The 24,595-nt window shown below is 46.3% G+C and overlaps 1 protein-coding gene across 6 annotated transcripts in view; it reads right to left on the bottom strand.

The window, feature by feature from the left end:
- Window positions 1-889: 889 nt before the first annotated feature.
- Aptx (aprataxin) overlaps window positions 890-24,595 on the bottom strand; it is a 30,599-nt gene continuing 6,893 nt past the window's right edge. For 2 of the 6 annotated variants that reach the window (XM_052715427.1, XM_052715428.1), the window contains 8 exons: window positions 24,321-24,457; window positions 22,164-22,210; window positions 21,645-21,944; window positions 20,186-20,245; window positions 17,732-17,958; window positions 11,408-11,511; window positions 2,870-10,257; window positions 890-1,726 (listed from right to left, as the gene is read on the bottom strand). In XM_052715427.1, coding sequence (XP_052571387.1) covers window positions 10,103-10,257; window positions 11,408-11,511; window positions 17,732-17,958; window positions 20,186-20,245; window positions 21,645-21,944; window positions 22,164-22,210; window positions 24,321-24,457 — 1,030 coding nt within the window. In that variant the 3' untranslated portion in view covers window positions 890-1,726; window positions 2,870-10,102. Of the gene's footprint in view, window positions 1,727-2,869; window positions 10,258-11,407; window positions 11,512-17,731; window positions 17,959-20,185; window positions 20,246-21,644; window positions 21,945-22,163; window positions 22,211-24,320; window positions 24,458-24,595 lie in introns of those variants that run through there. The other 4 variants (XM_052715430.1, XM_052715429.1, XM_052715432.1 and 1 more) reach the window with 4 other exon arrangements.

The following is a 24,595-nucleotide window of genomic DNA, read 5'->3' as shown; positions in this document are numbered from 1 at the left end:
AGAGTGGTTTGTATCCCCAGTGAGATTCCATTAGACAAAACTAAATTTTCATTTGTAAGTGCTTATCAATTGGAGATAGCTTCTGGGTTAGGGATGGGGGCTGTCTTAGTCAGTGTTCTATTGCTGTGAAGAGACACCAGGACCACAGAAATTCTTATAAAGGAAAGCATTTAATTGGGGCTGGCTTAGAGTTTCAGAGGTTTAGTCCATTGTCATCAAGGCAGGGAGCATGGTGCTGGAGAAGTAGTTGAGAGTTCTACATCTGAATCCACAGGCAGCAGGGAGAGACAGACTCTGGGCTTGGAATGGGATTTTTGAAATCTCAAAATCCAACCCCAGTGACACACCTACTCTAACAAGATCACATCTCCTAATCCTTTCAAATAGTGCCACTCCCTGGTGACCAAGCATTCAAATATATGAACCTATGGGGGCCATTATTATTCAAACTACAACAGGAGTTTGCTGCTGCACTCTGTGAGCTCGTATGTGCCTTGCTTAGTTGATTCAGAGGGCCTTGTTCACTGGTGTCCTCCACCCCCTCTGACTCTTACAATCTTTCTGCCTCCTCTTCCATGGTACTCCTTGAGCTCTGAGGGGAGGGATTTGATGGAGACCTCCCATTTAGACTTTCTGAGTAATATCTCTGCAACTGTTCCCAACTGTTGCCAGAGGAAGTCTCTCTGACGATGACTGAATAAGGCACTGATCTATGAGTATAGCAGGATATCATGAGTCATCATTTTATTGATACTTTCTTTTCTTAAGATCAGTAGTATTTGGCTTTACCCTAGGTCTCTGGGCTATCTAGTATCTGGTTTGTTTGTTTGTCTGTCTGTCTGTCTGGGTTTTTTTTTTTTTTTTTAAGAAAGAAAAGGAAAAGAATAACTCATTGCCATAAACGTCTTTATTTGGTGACCACATACTGACGGCTTTGCTCTTTTCCTATTATTTTATGTCCATAGTAATCCTACCAGTAAATGGAATTTCCAAGACTTTTGTAGGTGAGACATCCAAGGATCATAGAGTTATACAGCTTGCCCAGAGTCATGCTGTCCCTAAGTGGTAGATCTGGGATTCAAACCCAGTGATTCTTCAGCTTCTAGTGTTGTCTAGCTTGCAGGTGGTTTTGGTTAGCATGAAACTAATGAAAGTCAAGATTGGTTAATAAAACAAAAACAGTGCTGATATTTCACCACAAAGCAGCAGAAAACCCACTAGTAGGCTGGTCACTCGGGAGCTGCTGTGAGGTCCTTGTTGGTGGCCAAGCCCGAGGCAGAAGGGTGAGCAAGGCTGAAGAACAGGTCACAAGCACAGACAGAACCTCGTGGAGCGCCTGCGCCACCTGCTGCATGCAGACCAGCAAGTTGCTCTGCTCTTGCAGGGGAGTCAGCATGCTCTTGTCCTGATGCAGCCAGGCCCAGGTCCCTGCATAAGGTCCAGGGACATAGTTGTTTCTTGCTGGCATCTGAGACAGGGCCCAGAGCTTAGCTGTCTCCACCTCCAGCCATCCAAGCACAGGACTCCCAGTCCTCCTTCAACAGAACCGAGAACCCAAGTTGTGTCTGGCCCCATGGTTTCCTCCACATGCTCAGGAGGCCCAGCCGACAGCAAAGGGAAGCAGGCAGAACAGGAGCTCCAGAAGGGCAGGATCTACTCCTAGTCTAGGGCCTTCCTGTTCCTTCTGGGCACGTCTCTGGCCACGAGCACCCCTCTGCTCCTTGCCCTGAAAAAAGAGAGGACGTCAAAACTCCCAGGGCCAGGCCTCTCGTGCCAGGCACTTTCGATATGCTGTTGCGTCACTTCTAGAGGTTTTAACCCCAAGGTTCAAAAAAGCCCGCTGCAGCAGGAAGAATATCCCAAGAGCCGTGGCTGGACTCCTCTCCTACGCCTCCTGCTCAGGGAGAGCAGAGATCTTGACAGAGCGAGTTGGGCTTTAGCTATCCTTTGTCCTTTGTTAATATTGCTAAAACTGAACCTCCCTCTTCCGTGAAGATGCAGCGGGGTGGCACGAGGGCTGCTTTGAAGGGGACCATGGGAAGCCAGGCCCAGACAGCATGAGTCACCCCCTTCAGCTCAGCACTTGGTGGCCCTCAACTGGCCTTCTAACATGTGCCCAGGGACATTCAAGGCGCAGTCACCGCTTTAAATGAAATGCTCTGTGGGGCTACAGGAGGCCCCTTGACAGGCGAGGCTTCACTCGTGCTAGACAAGTATTCTACCAGTGAGCTACAGCCCCAGACCAAGCATTCTGCATTCTGATTGGTACATCCTCCGCCTCCTACCCCAACTTGTGACGTAACTACCTACTTGTGAATTCAAGCAAAGAGAGGCCGTTTGGCCTTACTGCCAGGATTGATGACTGGCACAAAAGGAACCCCAGTACTGTGGCTTTGGAACCTCCAAAGTCCAGACTCCTGCCAAGTCCAGTAGAAGTCTCATCCTGAAGAGACCAGTTTCTATTTTTCTAATATGGTGTCTTAGAAATTTGTCTGCAACAATACTATAATTGAGCATCCAGAACATGAAGAGGAAATCCAGCCACAGGGCGGCCAGCACAAGGGTATGTGCTAGTCCCTGGTACAGACTGGCCTGACTGAGGGTGATCTGCTAGAGGTTCCTGGGTTTTAAGCACTTGTGGTAAGGATGTCCTTATAATGAGTAGAATTTCCCTCTGTCCCTTGTCACAAGTTTAAAAACCTCACAGCTTGTATAAAGCAACCATTTGGGTCCGCTTTTATCTTGGACTAGTGTAACTCCTTCATGCAATAAACTGAAAAGAGCCTAAATAAATAATAAATAACCATCACACATGGGATTAATTTTTGTCCCCAGCTCCCCATCCTCCCACCCCATTCCCAGGGCTCACCAGAATGCATGGACAATCTCCTGCTGTGGAGGCCATCTCCCTTCAGGATTGGGTCCTCACCTCTTTCTATAAATGCCGACACTGTTCTGTCAATCCTCCTACCATCTTCAACTGAAAAAGAAATTGCCTACAGAACGCTGTGTTTAGCAGGCCACCCTGGCTCCTGCGAACTGGAGATTCAAATCAATGAAAAGTTTGCTGGAGATTTTTGGTTGCTCTGGAGAGTGCCTCTGGGCAGATTGCACGTGGTGACATGTTCTTTCCAAACTGTGATAATTCAATCTTCTGCAAAGGTCTGACTCTTCATGCTCAGCATCCACAGTAGCTGTTCTTGCTCATGTCAAAGTGGGCTTGGGGTTAATATACAAAATGAATGCACAGTTCTTTGAACAATGCTCCCCCTCTCCTGGCAGGCAGGCAGGGGTGGGGGGCTCTGCTGAGTGACTGTGCTGCTCAGCTTTGGGCTACCAGAGGAAATACTGAGAGGTCAAGCTTGTTTTCGCTCACTGTTTCAGAGATGTAGTGCATGGTGGCTTGGCCCTGTTGCCTGGGAGGCAGTAGCATTTAGTACATCAAAGTCCTGGGAAGCAAGAAGAAACAGGAAGGGACCAAAGTCCCAGTGTCCCCCTCGAGAATATTCCCCCAATGAACAGACTCCCCTACATAAGGCCCCATTGGCCATTGGCCTACATAATGCCATTATGTAAGGAACAAGCCTTTGACACATGGGTTGAGGTGGGTATCCAAATCAAAGCAATTACCTTAGAGGTAAAAAATCATTTGACAGCTGGGCGGCAGTAGCACACGCCTTTAATCCCAACACTCAGGAGGCAGAGCCAGATGGATCTCTGTGAGTTTAAAGCCAGCCTGGTCTACAGAGCGAGCTCCAGAACAGCCACCAAAACTACACAGAGAAACCGTCTCGAAAAACCAAAAAATAAATCATTTGACAAAGCCAGCCCAGAGACAACAGGGGCTTCTGTAACCCCAAACTACTGACAGTTGTCAATGGAGGGAAAAGCAGCATGGAAGGATAGCAGTCTCACATTTTAGCTCCCTAATGTGCATGCCTGTCTGCTAGCAACAGTGTTCTTTTCCCTAGAAAGTCTCGTCTTTAATGGTAGACTCTTGTTATGAGGTGAGGGATCATTGGGAAAGGAGGAGACATTTTATATAAGAACTTCCCCCTGAGAAAACCTGGTAGAGTGCTTACCTGATGGGGACAAAGTCTGAGGTTAGATTTCCAGCTCTATATAGACTTGCCATGGTGGCTCACACGTGTAATCCCAGCACTCAGGAGGTGGAGGCAAAAGGATCAGAAGTCAGGGGTTGGGTTACACTGGGTATTCAGGGTCAGTCTGGGTTATATGAGACCCTATCTCAAAAAACAAGATCCTTTAACTGTGGCCTCCAGAAACAAGGTCCCTCAAAAGCATCTATCCCAAAGGGACTTAATATTCATGAATTTTGAAAGAATCCTCCACTGGATGCCTCTTAGCACATAAACTTCCCCACAGATTTATGAGGGCTCCTCCACTTTGAGAATAGGGGTGGGGGGGTATACACGCGTGATCTGTTGAAGAGACGGCATCCAGCTCTGAGTCATTAGAAGCCACCAGAGGGCGTGTGCACCATCCTTCCCTGACAGGGCAGCCTCATGACCCACGTGCCGGAAAGCTTCTGAATCTACAGTAAGTGTCGTCCCTACTAAAAACCTAAGTCAGAATACACATGTGCACACACACACACACACAGACACCTTGGGACACACAGCCCTAAATGGGACGTTCCCATCAAACTCCTCCCCTCAGAGCTCAGGGAACCCCACAGAAGAGGAGGCAGAAAGACTGTAAGAGCCAGAGGGTATAGAGGACATCGGGAGAACAAGGCCCTCTAAGTCAGCTGAGCAAAGCTCACATGAACTCACAGAGACTGCAGCAGCAAGCACAGGGCCTACATGGGTCTACACCAGGTCCTCTTCGTATACATTATACTTTCAGTTTAGTCTTTTTGTGGGACTCCTGAGATTGTAATCAAGAGTCTCTGACTCTTGTGCCCTCTCTTGGGCTCTCTTCCTTCTGTTAGTTTGCCTTGTCCAACGTCGTCAATGTGATAGTTCCTGTTTTATCTTGTATTTTGTCATGCTTTGTTCTTTCTTAGAAGCCTATTCTTTTCTAATGAGAGACAGAAAGGGAGTGGATCCGGATGGGAGGAGCAGTGGGGAGGAACTGGGAGGAGTAGAGGGAGGGGAAAGTGTAACCCAGGATATACTGTATGAGAAAAGAATCTATTGTCAATAAAGGGGGAGAACCTAAGTCAGGAGAGGTCTGACTTCCATCACACACCCCCTGAGGCACCAGCTCCAAAATGAGACTCAACTGTCTTATGTAAACAGACCAATTACTCCCAAGGATGAGAGACTGCTGTAACTATCCATCAGTTCTGATGATTGTTTCTGGGTTTTGTTTTACGCGTATCTATTATTAAGAAGTGCATTGCCACAGTGCACACAGAGGTCAGAGACAGCTGGCGGGAGTCCGTTCTCTCCTTCCACTAGATGGGCTCCAGAGATCCAGTGCAGGTTGTCAGGCCCACAAAGCTTGAAGGGAAGACCCTATGGCTGAAGATAACACACTCCTGGGACACAGGAACTGGGAGGATCAAACTGGGTCTGACCTGGAAGCCTCCTCCCTGACGACTCGCTTTCGCAGTATCAGAAGGTGCTACGCAAGCTTCCGGGAGAGAAAAGCCATCAGGAGTCCTACCCAGCTGTGCAGGACAAACCACAACAACGGCATCTCCAATGGTGCAATAGTGGCATTATTATCTGGGGGGTAACCAGGCGATGTCTCACTAGACTTAAGGCCGACTCAATAGGAGGGAGTTCCTATCTGGTACTGTACATAATAAATAAGCCAAACTACCAATGGCTAGAGAACAACTTACCACTGCCACGTTCCTTAACCAATACAGTTTCTTACTGCATTTTAAATAAGTATCCCACAGGTAAGTTAGATCTCATCCACTCATCAAAGAAGCTTCTTTTTACAGTAGACAGAGGCAACTATAGAGAGCCACAGCCGGTCAAAATGCAGAGAGTAAGTGGATGGAGGGTGGCGAGCCCCAACTAGTTCATCTGCACTGCGATGCACATCCTACACCGAAGACTCAGGCAACATCTCAGGACAGAGGGGAGATGGTAAGAGTCAGAGGACCAGGGGCCTGTTCTGAGATCGTGTCGTCTAAACATGACAGGGATGAGCAGCCTTGAAATCCCAATAAAATGGTGGCCTAAACAAGACCTGCATAATGACAACACTATCCCAACCAGGATGGGGGAAATTTCACAAGGCCCCACCCCTAGATGAAGAACTACAAGCCATCATGACTGTTGACAGAGGGGAGTCAGTCTTCTTCAGCAGAAAGTCCCTTGTTAGGTCATCTGCTTCAATGTGGTCAGTCCTAAACACATGTACATAACACTAAATGAGCTCAGTGTGTGTGTGTGTGTGTGTGTGTGTGTGTGTGTGTGTGTGTGTGTGTCAATATTAATTATAGAAGAAGAGGTCATGAACTTGAGAGGGTGTGGGGAGGACACAAGAGGAGTTGGATGAGGAGAGAGATGTGGAAATATGTAAACAGAGTACCCTTGTTTAAAAAATATTTACATTGAAAAATATGAAACCTCCAATATAGACTTATTGTATATGTGGTTATTAACACATTTCAGGAATAAAACAAGGCCCTTTTTACTAGTTTCAAAAAGAAGCAAAAACAAACAAGAGTCTCACAGGGTGGCCTCTAGGAAATGCAGACCCAACCCTTCACTGTCCCCGTGCAGCACACCTTGCTTTGAAAGAACTTCCTCTAACGTGCCCATCAGCAGTTAAGTCTCCATTTAAAAAAAACACCCACTTTTCAAGAACACACCCTGGAGAAATGTCTGCTCACTACTCCCAGGTCTCCCTGTGAGGGAAGCAGGAGTCACCAACTTGTGGGAGCTGGTTAAGGACATTGCCACTCTTTCAGAGTTCCAGAGGTGAGTTCCCAGCCAGGAGACCCACGTCTGTCTGTAGCTCCAGTTCCAGGGGGATTTGACGCCCTCTGCTGGTCCCTGTGGGTACCTGCACACAGGTGCATATACACAAACAGGGACATGCACACACACATAAATAAAAATAAATTTGAAACAAGATCAAGCCCATCAACATTCTAGCTAGGAATAAGGAGTTCATGGGCCCCCACCCCCAACTGAAGAACTATAGATAGTTGATGGCTTCTGGGGGAAGGAGAGTCAGTTTTCTCTAAGGGAGGTGGCTCACTCTCCAATGGATGGCCTCCTACCCACAAGAATACAGACAGCACCAACAAGATCCCATGGGCTATTTAGTAAAATAACAAATAACATGGGGACACAGGGAGAGTGGATCCAGACGCTGTTGGGGAAGGAGTGAATATGATCATGTTACATCATATGGTTGGGTAGTGGTGCATGCCTTTAATCTCAGCACTCTGTGAGTTCGAGGCCAGCCTGGTCTAGAGAGTGAGTTCCAGGTCAGCCAGGGAGGTTACACACAGAAACCCTGTCTCAAAACCAAAAAAAAAAGAATTAATAAAAGGGAAGGGGACAGCCTGTAGTCCCAGCCCTGGGAGAGTGGGGACAGCTATGACAGGAGGATCAGGAGTTAAAGATAATCCTCTGCTACACGGTGAGTTCCAGGCCAGTCTGAACTACATGAGACCCTGCGTTAAAAAAAGGGGGGGGGGGGCAACAAAAGAAAAACCGTTATAGGAGGTAAACATGACCAAAGTACATCACATCCACGTATGGAAGTGTGCAATTTACTATTACTTTGTGCAATTTACGTATGCTGATAAAAGAATTAAGATATGTATGTATTTTACTTAAGTGTTGACTCTGAAACAGGAGACTTACATAATACCTTCCCCAAACCCTTAGGCTAATAGAGGATTAAGAATTCTCTGTTCACATGCTGCCACCTGGTGACCAAAGTGAGAAGAAAGTCTGAACTGCTGGGGGGGGCAGGGCTTTATCCCCTGGTTAGCTGATGATCTGAAACATGAGGTGGAGAAAACAGTCTTTACAGGCCCCGGGTTCCTAGCTATGAGATACTCTGCCTGTAAAGGATGGCAAGGAGGCTTGTCGGGTGACCAAACTGGCTGACCAGACAGCAAACTTGCTGGTTGTGTTCCAGTGTGAAAGAAAGTCTCTTGACTGTTGGTTTGCAAAGCACATGACAGCTTTGTTCACTCAACAAAATCTTACTGGTGTCCTATTACTTCCAGGGAGTCCGAATTCCATTGTGAAGGTAATAAAGGACCCCACGGGAAACAGGGTCCCTACCCTGTAAGGTCATGTGGTTGTGCCTCACATGGGCCTGGGAATCAGAGGGACCTGGGTTAAAGGTGTCTACGTGCAGCAGGCTTATTCTCATCCACATAAAGAAGATGCATATACTGTCAACTTGTCAGGTCAAGTTCAGACAGGTTTACATACTGGGGCCTCTCTAAATCTTGAGTCTCTTCTCCCCCTGGCCAGCCAGAATCAGCTGCATTTGAGAATCTTGACCTCCTATACACCTGCGTCCTTGAATGCAAGTTCCCAGCTGCCATAAGCGAGTGTGTCTGTGGTGTGGAAATGCTGTCAGTAGCAGGTAGGAATCCAGCTGATCTACTGGCTCTTCAGACAGCCCCAGGAGCCCCTCCTCTGCCCTGGCCTCCACCTCTTACCTGCAGGGTTCAACCACAGAAAGGTTAGTTGACTGGTGGCCCACATATGGAGGTGTCTCCTGGCCTGCAACCAGTATTCTGAGGATACTTCCTAGTCAGGCATGGTAGCACATGCCTGCTGTGGGATGTTCTGTATGGCAAATGTGTTGTTGATTAGTCAATAAATAAAACACTGATTGGCCATTGGCTAGGCAGGAAGTGTAGGCGGGACAAGGAGGAGAATAAAGCTGGGAAGTGGAAGGCTAAGTCTATATAATGAGTTCCAAGATAGCTAGGGCTACATCCAGAGTTCAGAAAGTCTTTTCCCCCCTAGTGATAACAGCCCATTTGGGAGAGGAGGGCTAGGAGATGAATATACCTCAATACTTTGTGTCCTTTTTCTGGTTCCTCCAAGTCATTATTTACATTTTTTCCTTTAAGGGATCTAATGTTTAAGATATTGATTATGTATGAATGTGCGTGTGTATTCGGATTTGTGCACTTGGGTGCAGCGCCCATGGGAGTCAGAAGAGGGTGTCAGATCCTGAGGTGGGTGATGGGAACAAAACTCAGGTCCTCTAGAAGAGCAACACACACTTAACCATTAAGTCATCTCTCCAACCCTAAAAAAGTCCCTTGGGGCAGAATGAAGAATGCAGGCATGGTCGCCTCGTTCTTCGAATGTCCCTCATTACAGCTGACGTTCCTACAGGGTCTGATACATCCACTCCTTGCAGTTTCTAATCAAATATTCATTTTAATATTGATGTGCTAAACTACATGGCATTAGGTAGAAATTAAATGAACTAACTGTCCTTTGCAACATTTGTTTTTCCAAGGCACACTGCAGGAACTATCTCACGTTTGCTGTATGTTCTATAACTCTCAAGAGCAGCGGCTGAGGCCGCAGAAGCAGCTCTGCCTGAAGCGGACAGTACTCACTGCCCCGGCTGTCCTCGGCACAGACTGTACTGTTAACCTGGGCCAAACATTACCACGTCCTCTGCCCTGGCACAGTCACATGCACCTCATCTCTCTGTGCAGATGACCGCCACCCATTTTCACCCAGACACTCAGCCCGGTACAGTGGACCGGAAGCCTCCTCACAGAGGGAGCAGACTAAAGTCAGAGAACTAGACCCCTCAGACCCTCAGGCACCCTGATGAAAAGACACTACACGGTCTGGAGGGGCAGGGGGGGGACAAAATGCATGACCACCGCTCTGCTTCCGCAGCCTGCATTCGAGTCTCAGGCTGGCCTTCCCCCCCACTAGTCAGGCCTGACATGGTCCTGGCAGGGTGACCAGGCAGGACGTCCCAGCTTCCATCACCAGAGAATACACCCACACAAACCCAAACTCCCCATCCTGAACTACCAGTCCCTGTGTGTGGCCGCTCAAGAACAAATAAGCTCTGTTTTGAGAAGCTGCATGCTTTAGTTCAGGACTGCACGGGCACAGGCACTGCGGACACACGCCGGCCCTGCACCCGGTCGCCGGGACGGTCACCCGCCCCCGTGCTTCCTGAGGTGCTCCTTCAGCTGTGGCATGGAGGGCAGCAGCAGCTGACACTCGTGGCAACGAAGAGGCAGCTTCAGGAGTTCAGAAGTCCCATCTTGAACAGTCACTCGGCCAGTGTCCTCGACCATCTTGATCACAGCTGCAAGCAGGAAGTAAGGTTCAGACCCCAGCACTCTGGACAGCCAAGAAGATGCCAAGGAAAAGGCTGGAAACCTGCCTCCCTCAACACCTCTGGTGTCCTAAAGCTCATGAGCTTGGAGTTAGACTCACACTGGGAAATGCACTTGACCAGATTCTACGTCTGAGCAACCTACCTTTGAGACATACACTCCTTCAGGACACACTCCACTACCACATCATGGGCTTCTCACCATGCTCTCCCCAGGTGCCTCTTTGCTAAATGGCAGCTGCCTCATTAGCGATGCAGCAGTACTGGCTACAGAGAAAATATTCTGGGAAATGCTTACACCCCACATACACAGTATCCACGAAGCAGTGCTAACAGGACAGAGCCCCACACTCCTGCTCAACTCCTGCCAGAAGAGACAAGGAACAGTTGAGACATGAAGTGTCCCCTCTAAAGCCTCAGGCTGCACGTGTGGCCCCAGCAGTCGGTGCTTCTTGGTGAGATGGTAGAAACTTTAGGGGGTGGGACCTCGCTGGAGAAAATAGGTCACTGGGGACATCCTTGAGGCTGTGTTTTGTTCCAAGTACCTTCCCTAAGCCCCTCTTTCCTCTTTCTCTCAATCCCTGGCTACCACTAAGTGAGCAGCTCCGCTCCTCCTGGCCCTCCCTGCCAGTGTTCTACCTCACCATAGCAACAGAGCCGCAGATGAGTCCTCTGCGACTCTGAACCTAAGCACAGCTTTCATTTCTCAGGTTACATCCGGTGTTCTGTCACTGCAACAAACAGCGAGGCCGGGCTGGCACAGGCCCAGTAACCCTCAGATTCAGAACCTGCTCACACACGTCTTCCCAGCCAAGAGTCCAACCCAGCTTACTAGCTCCAGAACACTGGCATACTGGGTAGACATTAACTCCTCTGCTGTCAAAGTGAAGCACTTTTGACCCCGACATAACAGCTGATTGGGTCCCTCCAGGATGCTCACAGCCAAGTAGCAATCCTATTTCAATGAAACATCCTTGTTCGTTTTAGGAGTGCATGTTTTATAGAGACCACTAATGTATGTGGGTCATTTGAGGCCAGGTTGTTACTTAGAAAACAACTGAGTCAGGTAATAAATGAAGAAAATGAAATTAAATTTAAAAAAAAATAAAATACTATTTACCTTGTGAGTCCAGAAAGTATTCTGTATTGAAAGAATTCCAATGTTTTTTGTTTTTAAGGCAAGGAGAATCAAAATCCTGGCTGATCACATGAAGGTGTACATGGCTAGTTGAAAGTTGAAAAACAAAAAAGAACTGAGTATTAAAAACTATGGTTTAATCAAAGTGACACCAGTCTAAGTAAGTACAGGTACATAAAGTTCTGACGCTGTATTCATTTACTGCAATATACCCATTCATTTAGTTGAGAATAGTTAATGTGCTTGGGAGATAACATAGGGAGTGAAGTGCTGACCACGTGTGCTGGACAGTTTCATGTCAACTTGACACAAGCTAAAGTCATCTGAGAAGAGGAACCCTCAATTAAGAAGATGCCTCCAGCCAGGTGGTGATGGCATACGCCTTTAATCTCAACAGTAAGAAGGCAAAGGCTGGTACAATCTATATGAGTTTGAGGCCAGCCTGGTCTACAGAGTGAGTTCCAGGGCAGCCAGGGCTACACAGAGAAACCTTGTCTTGAAAAACAAAAGCAGAAAGAAAAGAAAATGCCTCCTTAAGATCAGGCTGGATGAAAGCCTATGGAGCATTTCCTTAATTAGTGATTGATGGGGAGGGGCCCAGCCCACAGTGGGTTGTCCCATTCCTGAGCTGGTGGACCTGAGTTCTATAAGAGGGCAGGCTGAGCAAGCCTCGAGGAGCAAGCCAGTAAGCAGCACCCCTCCATGACCTCTGCATCAGCTCCTGCTTCCAGGTTCCTGCCCAGTTTGAATTCCTGTCCTGATTTCCTTTGATCAAGAACAGCAATATGGGCCGGGCGGTGGTGGCGCACGCCTTTAATCCCAGCACTCGGGAGGCAGAGGCAGGAGGATCTTTGTGAGTTCAAGGCCAGCCTGGTCTACAAAGCGAGATCCAGGAAAGGCGCAAAGCTACACAGAGAAACCCTGTCTCGAAAAACAACAAAAAAAAAAAAGAACAGCAACATGGTAATGTAAGTCAAATAAACTCTTTCCTCCTCAAGTTCCTAGGTCATGGTGCTTCATCATAGCAACAGTCACCCTAACTGAGACACTGTGCAAGCACAAGGGCCTAATCTAATCCTCAGCACTCAGGAGAAGAAGCCAGGCACAGCAACACACACTCTCCTAGCACCGAGGAGGCGGAGCTTGCCGGCCAACCAGTCTAGTCAAATTAGCAAGCTCCAGGTTCAGTGAGTGCCCCTGTCTCAAGACGTGAGGTGAAGGCCAGGGATGGTGGTACATGCCTTTAATCTCAGTACTCTGAAGGAAAAGACAGAAGGATCTCTGTGAGTTCGAGAGAAGCCTGGTTAACAATTCCAGGCCAGCCAGAGCTACACAGTAAGGCCCTGTCACAAATAAAAATAAATAAATAAATAAGCAAGCAGCAATTGGTCTCGTGTGTGTTTGTGTGTGTGTTTGTGTGTGTGTGTGTGTGTGTGTGTGTGTGTGTGTGTGTGTGTGTGTTCAAACCAAGAACTGGGAATTTAGTAGTGAATAATATAGGAAAGGACTGCATTGAGAATAATTACATTCTAATGAAGAAAGACAAATAAGCAACAAAAATCCAAAGCACTAAAGGAAAACGAAGAAGGTGCCATGCATGCTGGCACCTGCCTTAGACCCCAGCACTTGGGAAGCTGAAGTGGGAGGATTCTGAATTGAAGGCCAGCCTGGGCTACACACTGAAAACCCGCTCAAAAAGGGATAACTAGTTGGGAAGAGAAAAGGGATCAGTGGAAGTAGGAGGGGGGCAAGAATAATAGGATATGATCAATAAACATTATACACATATATGAAAATGTCATAAAACCTATTACATATAATTAATATACACTAATAAAGAACAAAAGAAGAAATTGAAAGGAGGAAGAAAGGAAAGGGGAAAAGAAAAAAGAGAAGCGGGCTAGTGACTAGTTGAGAGCTAGTTAACAGTGCCCAGAGAAGGCAGAGGCAACTGTGTCTCCAAGTGTAGAGACCAAGTTCAAAATCCGGGGGCAAGAAGCAGCTCGGTGCAAACATGGACCCCAAAGACGGTGATATGGCCACAGTGTATGCCAGAAATACTAGAGTCAAGGAGCAGGGGATCAGCAGGGGTTCAGCAGGGCCAGATCATAATGGGCCTAAAAGCCTCTAAGAGCACTGTGATAAATTTATCCTGGCTACATTAGGGGCTGCTGGAAGAGCTTCAGCAGAAGACACTGTCCCACTTTACCTTTATCAGAGCGCTATGGCTGTTGGGATAAAGGGATGGAGGGCAGGTCAGGCAGAACATGGGGAGATCTGCTACAAAGAACTGCAACAGTCAAGAGCAAAAACCAGCACAGCTGACACCAGAGCCGAGCTGCAGCAGATGACAAGAAACAGCCCGACTCTGGTCATATTTCGGAACAAATCCCACAAGATTACTAACTTATGGGTGCAGTTTGGGGCAGTGGCACTTGCTGAGATGGAGAAAGGGACAGGGAAAAGAACCCGGGTTCAACCAGTAGTTGTTTAGGCTGAGTTGATAGCTCTGTTGATAATGTGCTTCCTCTGCAAGCATGAGAATCTGAGGTTTGGTTCCTAGAACCTTTAATCCCAGCACTCGGGAGGCAGAACCAGGTGGATCTCTGTGAGTTCGAGGCCAGCCTGGACTACCAAGTGAGTTCCAGGAAAGGCGCAAAGCTACACAGAGAAACCCTGTCTCGAAGGGAAAAAAAAAAAAAAGTCAGTCACGGTGTCATGTACTTGAAGTCCCATACTAGGGAGGTGGAGACAGGTGGATTCCTGGGGTTAGCTGGCCAGCCTAGCCTATTCAGCAAGTCCCAGGTCAGTGAGAGTCCCTGTTTCAAAAAACAAGATGGATGCACCTGAGGAGGAAAGACACTTGAGGTTGACTTCTGACCTCCACATGCACTCATGCATACATGCACACAAACACATAGTTTTACTTTGTTAAACTAAGTAGAATGACTTTTTGTATAATTTTCATTTTTGGAATTAGTAGTATTTCATTTTGAATCATTAATAATCAAAAGCTACCAGTATGTGTACAGAATCAAATGGTATATAAGCAGCAACAAATAAACAAATGAATAAAAATGAAGAAAGGAACCCCATCGAAGAGGGTGAGAAAGAACTAACTTTGGAAAACAGTATTTTGGCTAGATATTATAACACTAAAGGGGGGGCTTTTCACAAACACTGTACTACAGTAGTAGATGTCTTTGCACAGGAGATGGATTAATAATTTTATAACTGTATTAGACATACGCTAGGACTGAGCACGTAAGTGAACTCATTATAATGAATGACAACCATCCTCTCACTGGAAGAGAAAGAAGACACAAAAAAGGAAACAGGAAAACAAGATGTGAGCTGCCTGTGGAGATGACTAGAAGGAGTGGTACCAGCATGACCCAGAAGCTAAGGGTCAAGTCTGGGAGGAGGACCAGCAGGAATTACATATGTGAATGCAGAGTCAGAGGTGGGGAGAGGGCCAAGGATTTGTGTGTTATTTCCTGCTCTACCCGCTGAGAGGATGTAGAAGCAAAGACACCCTAAAGTCAACCACTTCTCTCATAGAAACCTAGTATCTAGGCCTCTCTGGATGATGAGCCTGTGGTACCGTGTAGGAACAGAAAGTAAAGTAAACCTTAAAAACTGTAAGGGGCATGGAGTGAGAAAGCCAACCTAAAGTGATCAAAGATGAAACAATTTAAGGCTCAAGAAATAAATAAATAAATATAAAGTACTGAATTAGAATCGACAGAACACCCATGAGCCTATACTTGAAACAAGGGAGGCAGAGCTTCCACACACAACAGTGCAATCATTAGATGGAGAAGCAGAAAACCATCCCTGGGAAAAGAGCACAGTGATCGCATTGCAGGCAAGTGCCAGCAATAGAGCGTGGTGCGGTGCATCAAATTAGTGATCCCAGCACTAGGGAAACTGAGGCAGGATGACAACTCTGAGTTCAAGGTCAGCCTGAGCAAAACAAAGTTCCATGGATACAGAGTGAAGCATGTCTCAAGCAAATCAATGAAAAATAAAAGTAAAATAAAACCTACCAATAGATAATAAAAAGATGGGTCTAAGTTTGAGCAACGGGACAGTAATAGTCTTAAAATATTTCCCCAAAATAGTCATCAGTTAAAAAGGAAAACCAGTAACTCTGAGTAAAGAACCTTGGCAGACCACACTTCAACAAATGACCAAGATTAACACACAGGTCACAAGTCACCTCAACACCACGCACCTCTGACATGATGAGAACACCACAGATAGCATGATACACCCAAACTGAAAGAGATCTCCCTGCCAGGCGTGAGCCTCACACCTAAGGCCATCACTCAGGAGACAGAAGCAAAAGGATTATGAATTGAAGACGAGCCTGGCCATGTGGGGAGTTCAGGGCCAGCCTGGACCTCAAAAAAAAAAAAAAAAAAAAAAAAAAAAAAAAAAAACATAGACAAGACAGAAGTCCTACAGACAGCCTGTACCCATCAAAGGTATCAAGAGCAGGACCTCAGACTGGAGGCTAAGGACAGACAAAAAAGTAAATGTTACATGAATCCTGAAGCAGAAAAAGAACCTTCTAGCAAAAACAGGTGAAATTCAAACAAGTATAGCATTTAGTCAGCAGGTCTTTGCTCTACTTCACATTTTACATTTTTGTATTTTCTAAATTAAAAATATTGCTTTATAGTAGGAAAATTACACTTTCCTTTGTTGTTTGGTTGTTTGTTTTTTAGAAAGTGTCTCACTCTCACATTTTCCTTTCTATTACATTTATTTATTTAAAAATCCCATCACTGGGCTAGAGATGTCACTCAGGTGAAACAGTGTTTATCTGGCCTGCACAAAGTACTGTTTGGTCCCCAACATTGCATAAAGCAGACATAATGGCATATGCCTATAACCCCAGCATTTGGAGACAGAGGCAGGAGGGTCAGAAACACATGGCCAGCCTTGGCTACCTGGAGTCCTATCTCCAAATAAGTAAATAAACAAAAATAAAAATAGAGGAATGAAAGCTTGCCTAATGAACTATGCTAAGGGGCTGCAGAGCAGCAGTTAAGAGCTCTGACTGTTCCTCCAGAGGGCCCAGGTACAATGCTCAGCACCAACACAGCAGTTAACAACCAACCTTAACTCCAGTTCCTAGGGATCCCATGTCCTCTGCTGGCCTCCATGGGCATCAGGCACACATGTGGTACATGGATATACATACAGGCAAAACAGCCATACACATAAAATAAAAATAAATAAATCTCAAAAAAAAATTTAAATGGTTACCCAGGTACAGTAGTGAACACTGTAGCCCCAGCCTGGGAAGCTGATGTGAGAAGAGTTCAAAATAGCTGGGCACTGGTGGCACACGCCTTTAATCCCAGCACTTGAGAGGCAGAAGCAGGTGAATCTCTGAGTTCGAGGCCAGCCTGGTCTACAGAGTGAGATCCAGGACAGCCAAGGCTAAACAGAGAAACCCTATCTCGAAAAAACAAAACAAAGCCGGGCAGTGGTGGTGCACGCCTTTAATCCCAGCACTCAGGAGGCAGAGCCAGGCGGATCTCTGTGAGTTCGAGGCCAGCCTGGCCTCCAAAGTGAGTTCCAGGAAAGGAGCAAAGCTACACAGAGAAACCCTGTCTCGAAAAACCAAAAAAAAAAACTGTCTCAAAATATTAAACAAAATAAACACTTTTAAAATGCAAATTTTATGTTGTTTATTTTAGTGCAGCTTTTAAGGGGGACTGAGGGTATATCCCAGAGGTACAGTCCATGCATCATTATCCTATCGCTCAGACCAAATAAGCTGAAGGAATTTGTCCTGCACACACTCTGTGAGGAAAAACAATCATTCTGCCCCAAATCCTTCTGCAAATAAGCCAACAAAGAGCAAACATCACACCTTCCCTTCACTTTATTTGAAACTGTACACACCCTAAGCTTATATTTGCAGATGTGTATGATGTTTTGTTTCCTCTAGAGCAATGGTCCTTAGTCATTTAAGAGTTATAGGTAACTCCGAGAATTTTAACAAGCCACTGACAATAAGTCCTCATCTACTGGTAATGAAGCTACTTCATCTAGCCTGCGTGTTAAAAAGCTTACATTCTGAGAGAAATCAACAATGTCAAGGAACTGAATTACAGGCAGGCAGAAGCAGGAACTTGGGCTGCTCATAGGCAAGTCAGGCAGGTGCAAGATTCGGCCCACCTGCTCAGAAACATCCCACCTCCCCTGGGCCTGGAAACTACCGGACTCACAAATCCACACTGATCACCTGGACCAAACCAAAGGGCACCACCTCACCCCAAGGCTTACCTCATACTGGGAATAGCATGGTAACCCAAGCGGAATCTCAGTTTGCTGGATCCAGCAAAATCCGAAATCACCTTTTCCCCTACAGTGTGCATATGTTTGAGAAGGTCAAGGTGTTCACTGGTCACAACCTTCAGACTGGAAATGGAGGCCCATGGTAAGACCAGCCAATGGTGACGGGCCTTGGGATATTTATCCTTAATCACCACCACCAGCTCATCTTTGTAAACCTAGCAGGGAGCACACAGGAAGGAAAGAGACGTCAGTGAGGATCTTTGTACATGCGCTGTCACACTCATTCGGTCACTTACTTACAAAACCTTGTGCAAAAACTTTTAAGAGGTGAGAGCAGACACTGAAAGCGTCTTCCACCAGTCACATAATTACACAGTGAGGAATCAAGGGTTCCAACCCAAATCCCATAGACTCCAGAGCCTGTGTTTTCAAACACCACACTACATAGGATACACAGAGAAGATACACAGCACAAAAGCCTTCTCAAGGCCTCAATGTTAAATTTCCACAGGTAGAATTCAACTGCAGCCTCTCAAACCCAGACCTGGAACACATGTGTAGATTTGAAGACGCCCTAATCCAAGGATGATGGCTGCTTTCTGACACGGAGACAGCTCTTACTACAGTCACCACACATTATCTGATGATCCCTTCAAAGGGACCATGCCCAGGTTAGCACAATTTTTTTCACATTTATTACTTATCTGGGGAAATCATAGGACAATTTAAGGAGTTGGTTCTCTCCTTCTACCAGGTTGATCCCAAGAACCAAACTCAAGTCATCAGCCTTGGCAGCAAGCACCCTTACCCAATAAGCCACCCTGCTAGTCCAGTTTCTCAACAGCAGACAAAAAGTAAACTGCTCTCCAAAGACCTCCAGTTACAATTTTTAAAAATTTAATAAAAGCACTTTATTGTAACAAACTCACAAATAAAACCCATCACACAGCTAGATTAAGGTAGCCACTCAAACAAACACTTGCCCATCCCCAAATGCTATAAATCTCAATGAACCTTTTTTTTTTTCCGGCGCTGAGGACCGAACCCAGGGCCTTGTGCTTGCTAGGCAAGCACTCTACCACTGAGCTAAATCCCCAACCCTCAGTGAACTTTTATATAGCTAGAATGGCCATTCTGAAGTTGGAGTTTCACTCAGGGTTTAACACTTTCATTATCAATTACAATTGCATGCACTTATCTGCCACCAAAAAAAGGAAGAAAAAGAAAAAACTATGCCAGTGTTCGAACTAGAAAAACAATTAGTTTATATTCTCTTTCATGATTCATATGTCCATCAACAGATGTATGGAAACTGAAAATGTGTTATATATAGAAAATGGAGTATTATTCAGGAAATCAGAGGCTGCGTATGGAGGCATACCATCACTCAGGAGGCAGAGGCAAAGGCAGAAAAACCTCTATGAGTTTGAGGACAGCCTGGTCTAGAAAGCAAGTTTCAGGACACCCAGAGCTACAGGGCTATATAAGAGACCCTGTGTCAATTAAAAAAGGGGGGGGGGGGAGGCTAGAGAGATGACTCAGTAGTTAGGAACACTGGTTGCTCTTCTAGAGGACCCAGGTTTGATTCCCAGTACCTACAAGATGGTTCACAATCATCTGTAACTCCAATCTCAGAAGATCCACCTTCTTCTGGCATCCTCAGGCACCAAGCACATACATGGTGCATAGACATACACGCAGGCAAAACACCCTACACATTAAATCAATAAAATCTTTTCAAAAAGAAAAAGAAAAATGGCCAGGCAGTGGTGGCGTACACCTTAATCCCAGCACTCAGGAGGCAGAGCCAGGCAGATCTCTATGAGTTCAAGGCCAGCCTGGGCTTCAGTACAGCCAGGACAGGCACCAAAACTACACAGAGAAACCCTGTCTTGAAAAAAAAAAAGAAAGGAAGGAAGGAAGGAAGGAAGGAAGGAAGGAAGGAAGGAAGGAAGGAAGGAAGAGAAAGAAAGAAAGAAAGAAAGAAAGAAAGAAAGAAAGAAAGAAAGAAAGAAAGAAAGAAAGAGAAAAATGAAATCACAAAATCTACAGGAAAATGGATGGACGTAGAAAGTATATTAAGCAAGGTAGCCCAAAGCCAGAAAGATAAAACCCCACATTCTCCTTCCTACATGGCTCCTAGCCTATAATGTCTGTACATCTATGTGGAAACAGCTGTAAGTGTGAGTACTGTCACCACTTAGAAAGAAGATCAAGGGAGAGTAGTATTAAGTAACATGAAGGAAAGAATGCAAGCAAAAGGTCACGAGTCTAGTGACGACTTTAGTACCAACGTGGAAGCCACTTGTTCTCACAGAAAAGTCCAGTAATCAGAATCCAGAACCAAAGCCAGAATCCTTTGGCTTCATTTATAATTATGAGTTCTGTAGAATGGTCGTGTACAACATGACAGATACTTAAATTATACAATTTTATTCTGACCTGCATTTTGGGGTCTTTCATAGAAACCTTCAAGCCTTGACTCCAGTGGCCCAGTGACTCCTAAAAAAATAGACAATGTAAATATAAATGCCAGTAATTAAATGTAGCTAATACTGCATGACAGCAAAGTCCAAATCAAACATGGACGTCATGTTAGTTTTTGAGAATTCAACTTCCTTTACTTCGGTCTATCGCCCTCTAGGACCACAAGCCTCCCTGCTTCTTCCGATACTCAGAACTGGGTGTAGGACGGAGGCTACTGTGGAACTCCGTCTTCTGTGCAGACTGCCGTCCAGAGTAAGAGCAGTTGGGATTACCTGAAGAAGACTTTCACAAGACTGGGGCAAATAACATTCCCTTGTTGGGGGATGGGGAGGACTCATGAGGCTCCTCCCCTCCCAGAGGATACACAAGCAGCTAGGATGGGGTAGTCACCCATAAGCTGCCCATGCTCCTGTAAGTAACCACAATTAAACTCACTGGTTCACCAAGTTAGACTTGGGTGGAATGGTTGGCCTGTCATTAGTGCCATATCTGGGGTGACCAGACATCTGTTCACATCTCCCCAGGAAAAGCTCCATAAAGCCAAAGCTGCCAGAGTACAATCAGCCTTCTTTGCCCTCTCACACTCCAGCTGCAGCCTAGGCAAGCTCTATTTTGACATCAGCATGTGAATTACATATCTGTTAAGGTGGACAAGCAAACGACCATTCTAGTGTTCAACGTTAATGACACCATTATGGGGAGTGGAGGAGGCCCTGAAGGAGCGGGTGCTGTTGACATGACCAGCCATGTCAAGGGCCTCAGTGCCTACACCCATGGAAATGGCAAAGCCTTCCCAGAGGGAGGCCCAGAGGGAGAGCAAAGCCTTCCTCTGGTCCAAGCACCAGTGTTTACAAATGGCTGACCAGTGTGCAGAAACTATCAACCACAGCTTCCTCCTCCCAGATGTGTACAGCCTGAGACGACTCCCTTCTAGAGACCTCCTGCTTCCTTGTTCAACTATATACAATAAACCACCTCCTCGATTCAGATGTACAAAAGAATCATGCTGAGTTTCTGGGCTGCTGTTGATGATACATCTCTACTAAAGAGACCAGCCCACCCAACCCCAGATTTTCTGTTTGTGTGTCTGTGTGTCTGGCCTTTCTTCATCCCCTTGTTGCCCCAGTTAGGCCAATCCCTAAGCCATGCATGCAGAGCATGACACACTGCCATTACTGACTGCCCTGTCGTCCTTCAAATGGGTTACCCCGGGAATTTAATGGAAAAGCATATAAAGGCACATTCACCAAGTGATTTTCAGGCCACAAACAAGTTACTCTTTCATCATGGTTAACAACCCTCATTATGACTAATACCACTCACCTGTGTCCGAGCTTTATAGTGTACAAAACAATTAAGCAGTCATTACATCTCATTTCATCTCCACATCATCTATCAATCATACTATTCTCACCTCTTTGGTGACTCCATCCTTGCCCTTCTTAGAAGGCACAGAGCACTGGCTGGGGCTGCTCCCAGGTGCCAGCCCTGTCCCAGACTCCGCTTCCTGAGCAGCATCCACCTCCTCACCATCACAGTCTGACCTCTTTCTCTTCCTTTGTGTTTCTAGGTCCGGACTCTTTGCTACTTCCTCAAACTCTACAATATATGGATAGAGTTCATTCACCATGTGGAGAACCTGGCCAGGCTGCAGCTTCATCTCCTGGTCCTTCCCAATGATGACGGAGTCAATGCTGGTGGGATTGACCCCCACCTGTGGATACACAATCATAATGTAAGCATAATAACAACAACGTCATCAGTAATAGACTGCTGCTGTATTAACCACTTACTGTACAGTCACCCTGCCTATAGTTCACTGCATCACTTCCACCCTTGACAGAGGAGCTTGCATTAGCTGGCAGAGTCTAAAGCAACAGCATAAGGAAACTATCAAGTAATAAATGGAAACCCAAGTCACAAACACACATACCTGCTTCACTTTGACATAGCCCTTGTTACACTCTGCTTTCAACTGTACTGAAAGACATAAGAAAACATTAAACACAGATGCAACCAACACCAGGTACTGTTTTCCCTAAAGGACAACAAAGCCTGACTGCTGCAGACAGCCCACAGATGAGCCTGATCTGCGTGTGCCTGGGCCTACAAATCCCAGTTTCTAACAGTTTTAGCCCTTCCATAAAATGTCCATCAATGAGCTGGGCATGATGGCACATGCCTGTAATCCCAGGCTTGAGAAGTAGAGTCAAGATCAGGAGTTCAACGCCAGCCTTGGCTGCATAGCCAGTGTGTGAGGTCAGTCTGGAATATGTAAGAACATCTTAAACCCCATTTCTCACCCCCCAAAATAATTTATATCAGTGCACGTACTCCCTTAACTACTGCTGAAAACCTGAGGTGGGGGTGGGGTTGGAGAGATGGCTCACTGGCTAAGAATACTTGCTTGCTGTTGCCAGAGGACCTGAGTTTAGTTCCCAGCACCCACACTGGACAGCTCATTCCTATCTTTGGCCCCAGTTCCAGGGAAATCTGATGCTTTTGGCCTCCACAGCCAACTGTACTTAAATACACCCACTCAGAGACACACATATAATTTTTAAAAATAATAAAAATAAATCTTAACAGCAAACAAATGCTCAATATCTTTCCCATTTTGAAGCTGGTTGTGGTGGTGCATACCTTTAATCCCAGCACTTAAGAGGCAGAGGCAGGTAGATCTCTGTGAGTTCAAGGCCAGCCTGGTCCATATAGTGAGTCCCAAGACAGTTAGGGTTACATAGTGAGACCCTGTCTCACAAAAATAAAAATAAGAACTTTGAGGCAGCTTCCATGAGTCTCTGCAGCCTCCTGGGACAGAAGCCCTGGCCAGCAGGGATCACAGACTCTGCCGACAGGAAGACAACTCCCAGCTCACGGTTAGAGAAGACTTCTACTGTTAGAAAGAAGAAAAAAAATTGTCTAGAGTTGGAGCTGAGCCGGGCGGTGGTGGCGCACGCCTTTAATCCCAGCACTCAGGAGGCAGAGCCAGGCGGATCTCTGAGTTCGAGGCCAGTCAGGTCTACAGATCGAGATCCAAGACAGGCACCCAAAACTATATGGAGAAACCCTGTCTCGGGGGAAAAAAAAAAAGAGTTGGAGCTAAGGGGTAGAAGGCTTGCCTAACATGAGCCTCAGGGGTAGGGAATATTACTATCAAGTGCCTAACAGAGAAAGAGGTAAAAGATATGTTCTTGTAAAACAGAAGTTCAAGCTGGCCTGAAGGAATAGAAAGAATGTTCTAGAAAGAGCACTGCAGGACTGGACAGTATGAGTATGTTGGAGAAGGGTAACTTCAAGCACTCATATTCAGATAAGTCAAAAAGCATGTGGGGTTGAGACGGGGAACAAGAAGAGACACTACAGCTGGGGGGGGGGGGGGCTGGTGAACCCCCCCACCCCTACACTTGCTGCTGTGAGAAGCAGGCAGATGGAAGCAGCAGCAGTTTGACCCCCTCGGCTCAACACTCCAGCACACTTGACTAACCCATACAGGAACGTCCGTACTCACTGCTGCAGCAGTGACCCCAGCTCTGAACCAGAACCTTAGGGGTATGGGGACAAACTGCAGGCAAGGGTGAGCATGCCCACCGTGTGCAGGAAAATGTATTTGTGTGTGTGTGTGTGTGTGTACACTCGGCTTTTCCCTTAAAACATATGATAGACAAGCTGTTTGCCACAGTCGTACAAAGATCTACCCTCTGTGTAAGGCAGTGTGTAAAGGCTGCCACCATCCCCATTGCCAGACATGGTTTCAGCTTGGAGATGCCAGAATTTATTTGTCTTGCTGCTCAATGCATAACCCCTGGGCAAAGCAGGGTCCAAGACTCAATCCTGCCACTCCAAGGGAACAGGATGGCAGCCACCTGTTCCCATCCCTTACCTGAACCTGCCTTAAGTGTTACTACATGGTGAAGGCAGAATCCAGGATGAACCAGCCCTTGTGTTAGCTAAAAGAACACAATTTATGAGCCTTGTTTGAGAATATAATAGGTTTTCCAGCAAAAACACCCAGAAATGTGCATCACTGGTTATCACCACCCTCTATAACTCAACAGTCACCCTAACATTCCTATGACCAGTTAGTCACCTTGCTGTCGAGAACATTTCTTATCTGTGATCTTGGTCTCTGGGCTTCGACCAATCACAACTGTTTCCGAATGGGGAAGTTTGATTCGCTGGTGCCGGCTGTCCTGTCTCACCAACCAGCACACCCGCATCATCGCTCTAAAAGCAAAAGAGGATCACTGGAGAGCAAATCACCCAGGCCACCCCCAGCCTCACCACACACCGACTGTGAGGACGTTCACAGAGGCAGGTGACTTCACCTCCTAGTCTCAACTTCCTCCCCTATAAAGCTGTGAT

This window comes from Peromyscus californicus, unplaced genomic scaffold (assembly GCF_007827085.1).
Source record: "Peromyscus californicus insignis strain IS unplaced genomic scaffold, ASM782708v3 Scaffold_5__1_contigs__length_169319896, whole genome shotgun sequence".
In the NCBI taxonomy this organism is placed as follows: Eukaryota; Metazoa; Chordata; class Mammalia; order Rodentia; family Cricetidae; genus Peromyscus; species Peromyscus californicus.
This window is presented reverse-complemented; position numbering and strand designations above follow the sequence as displayed.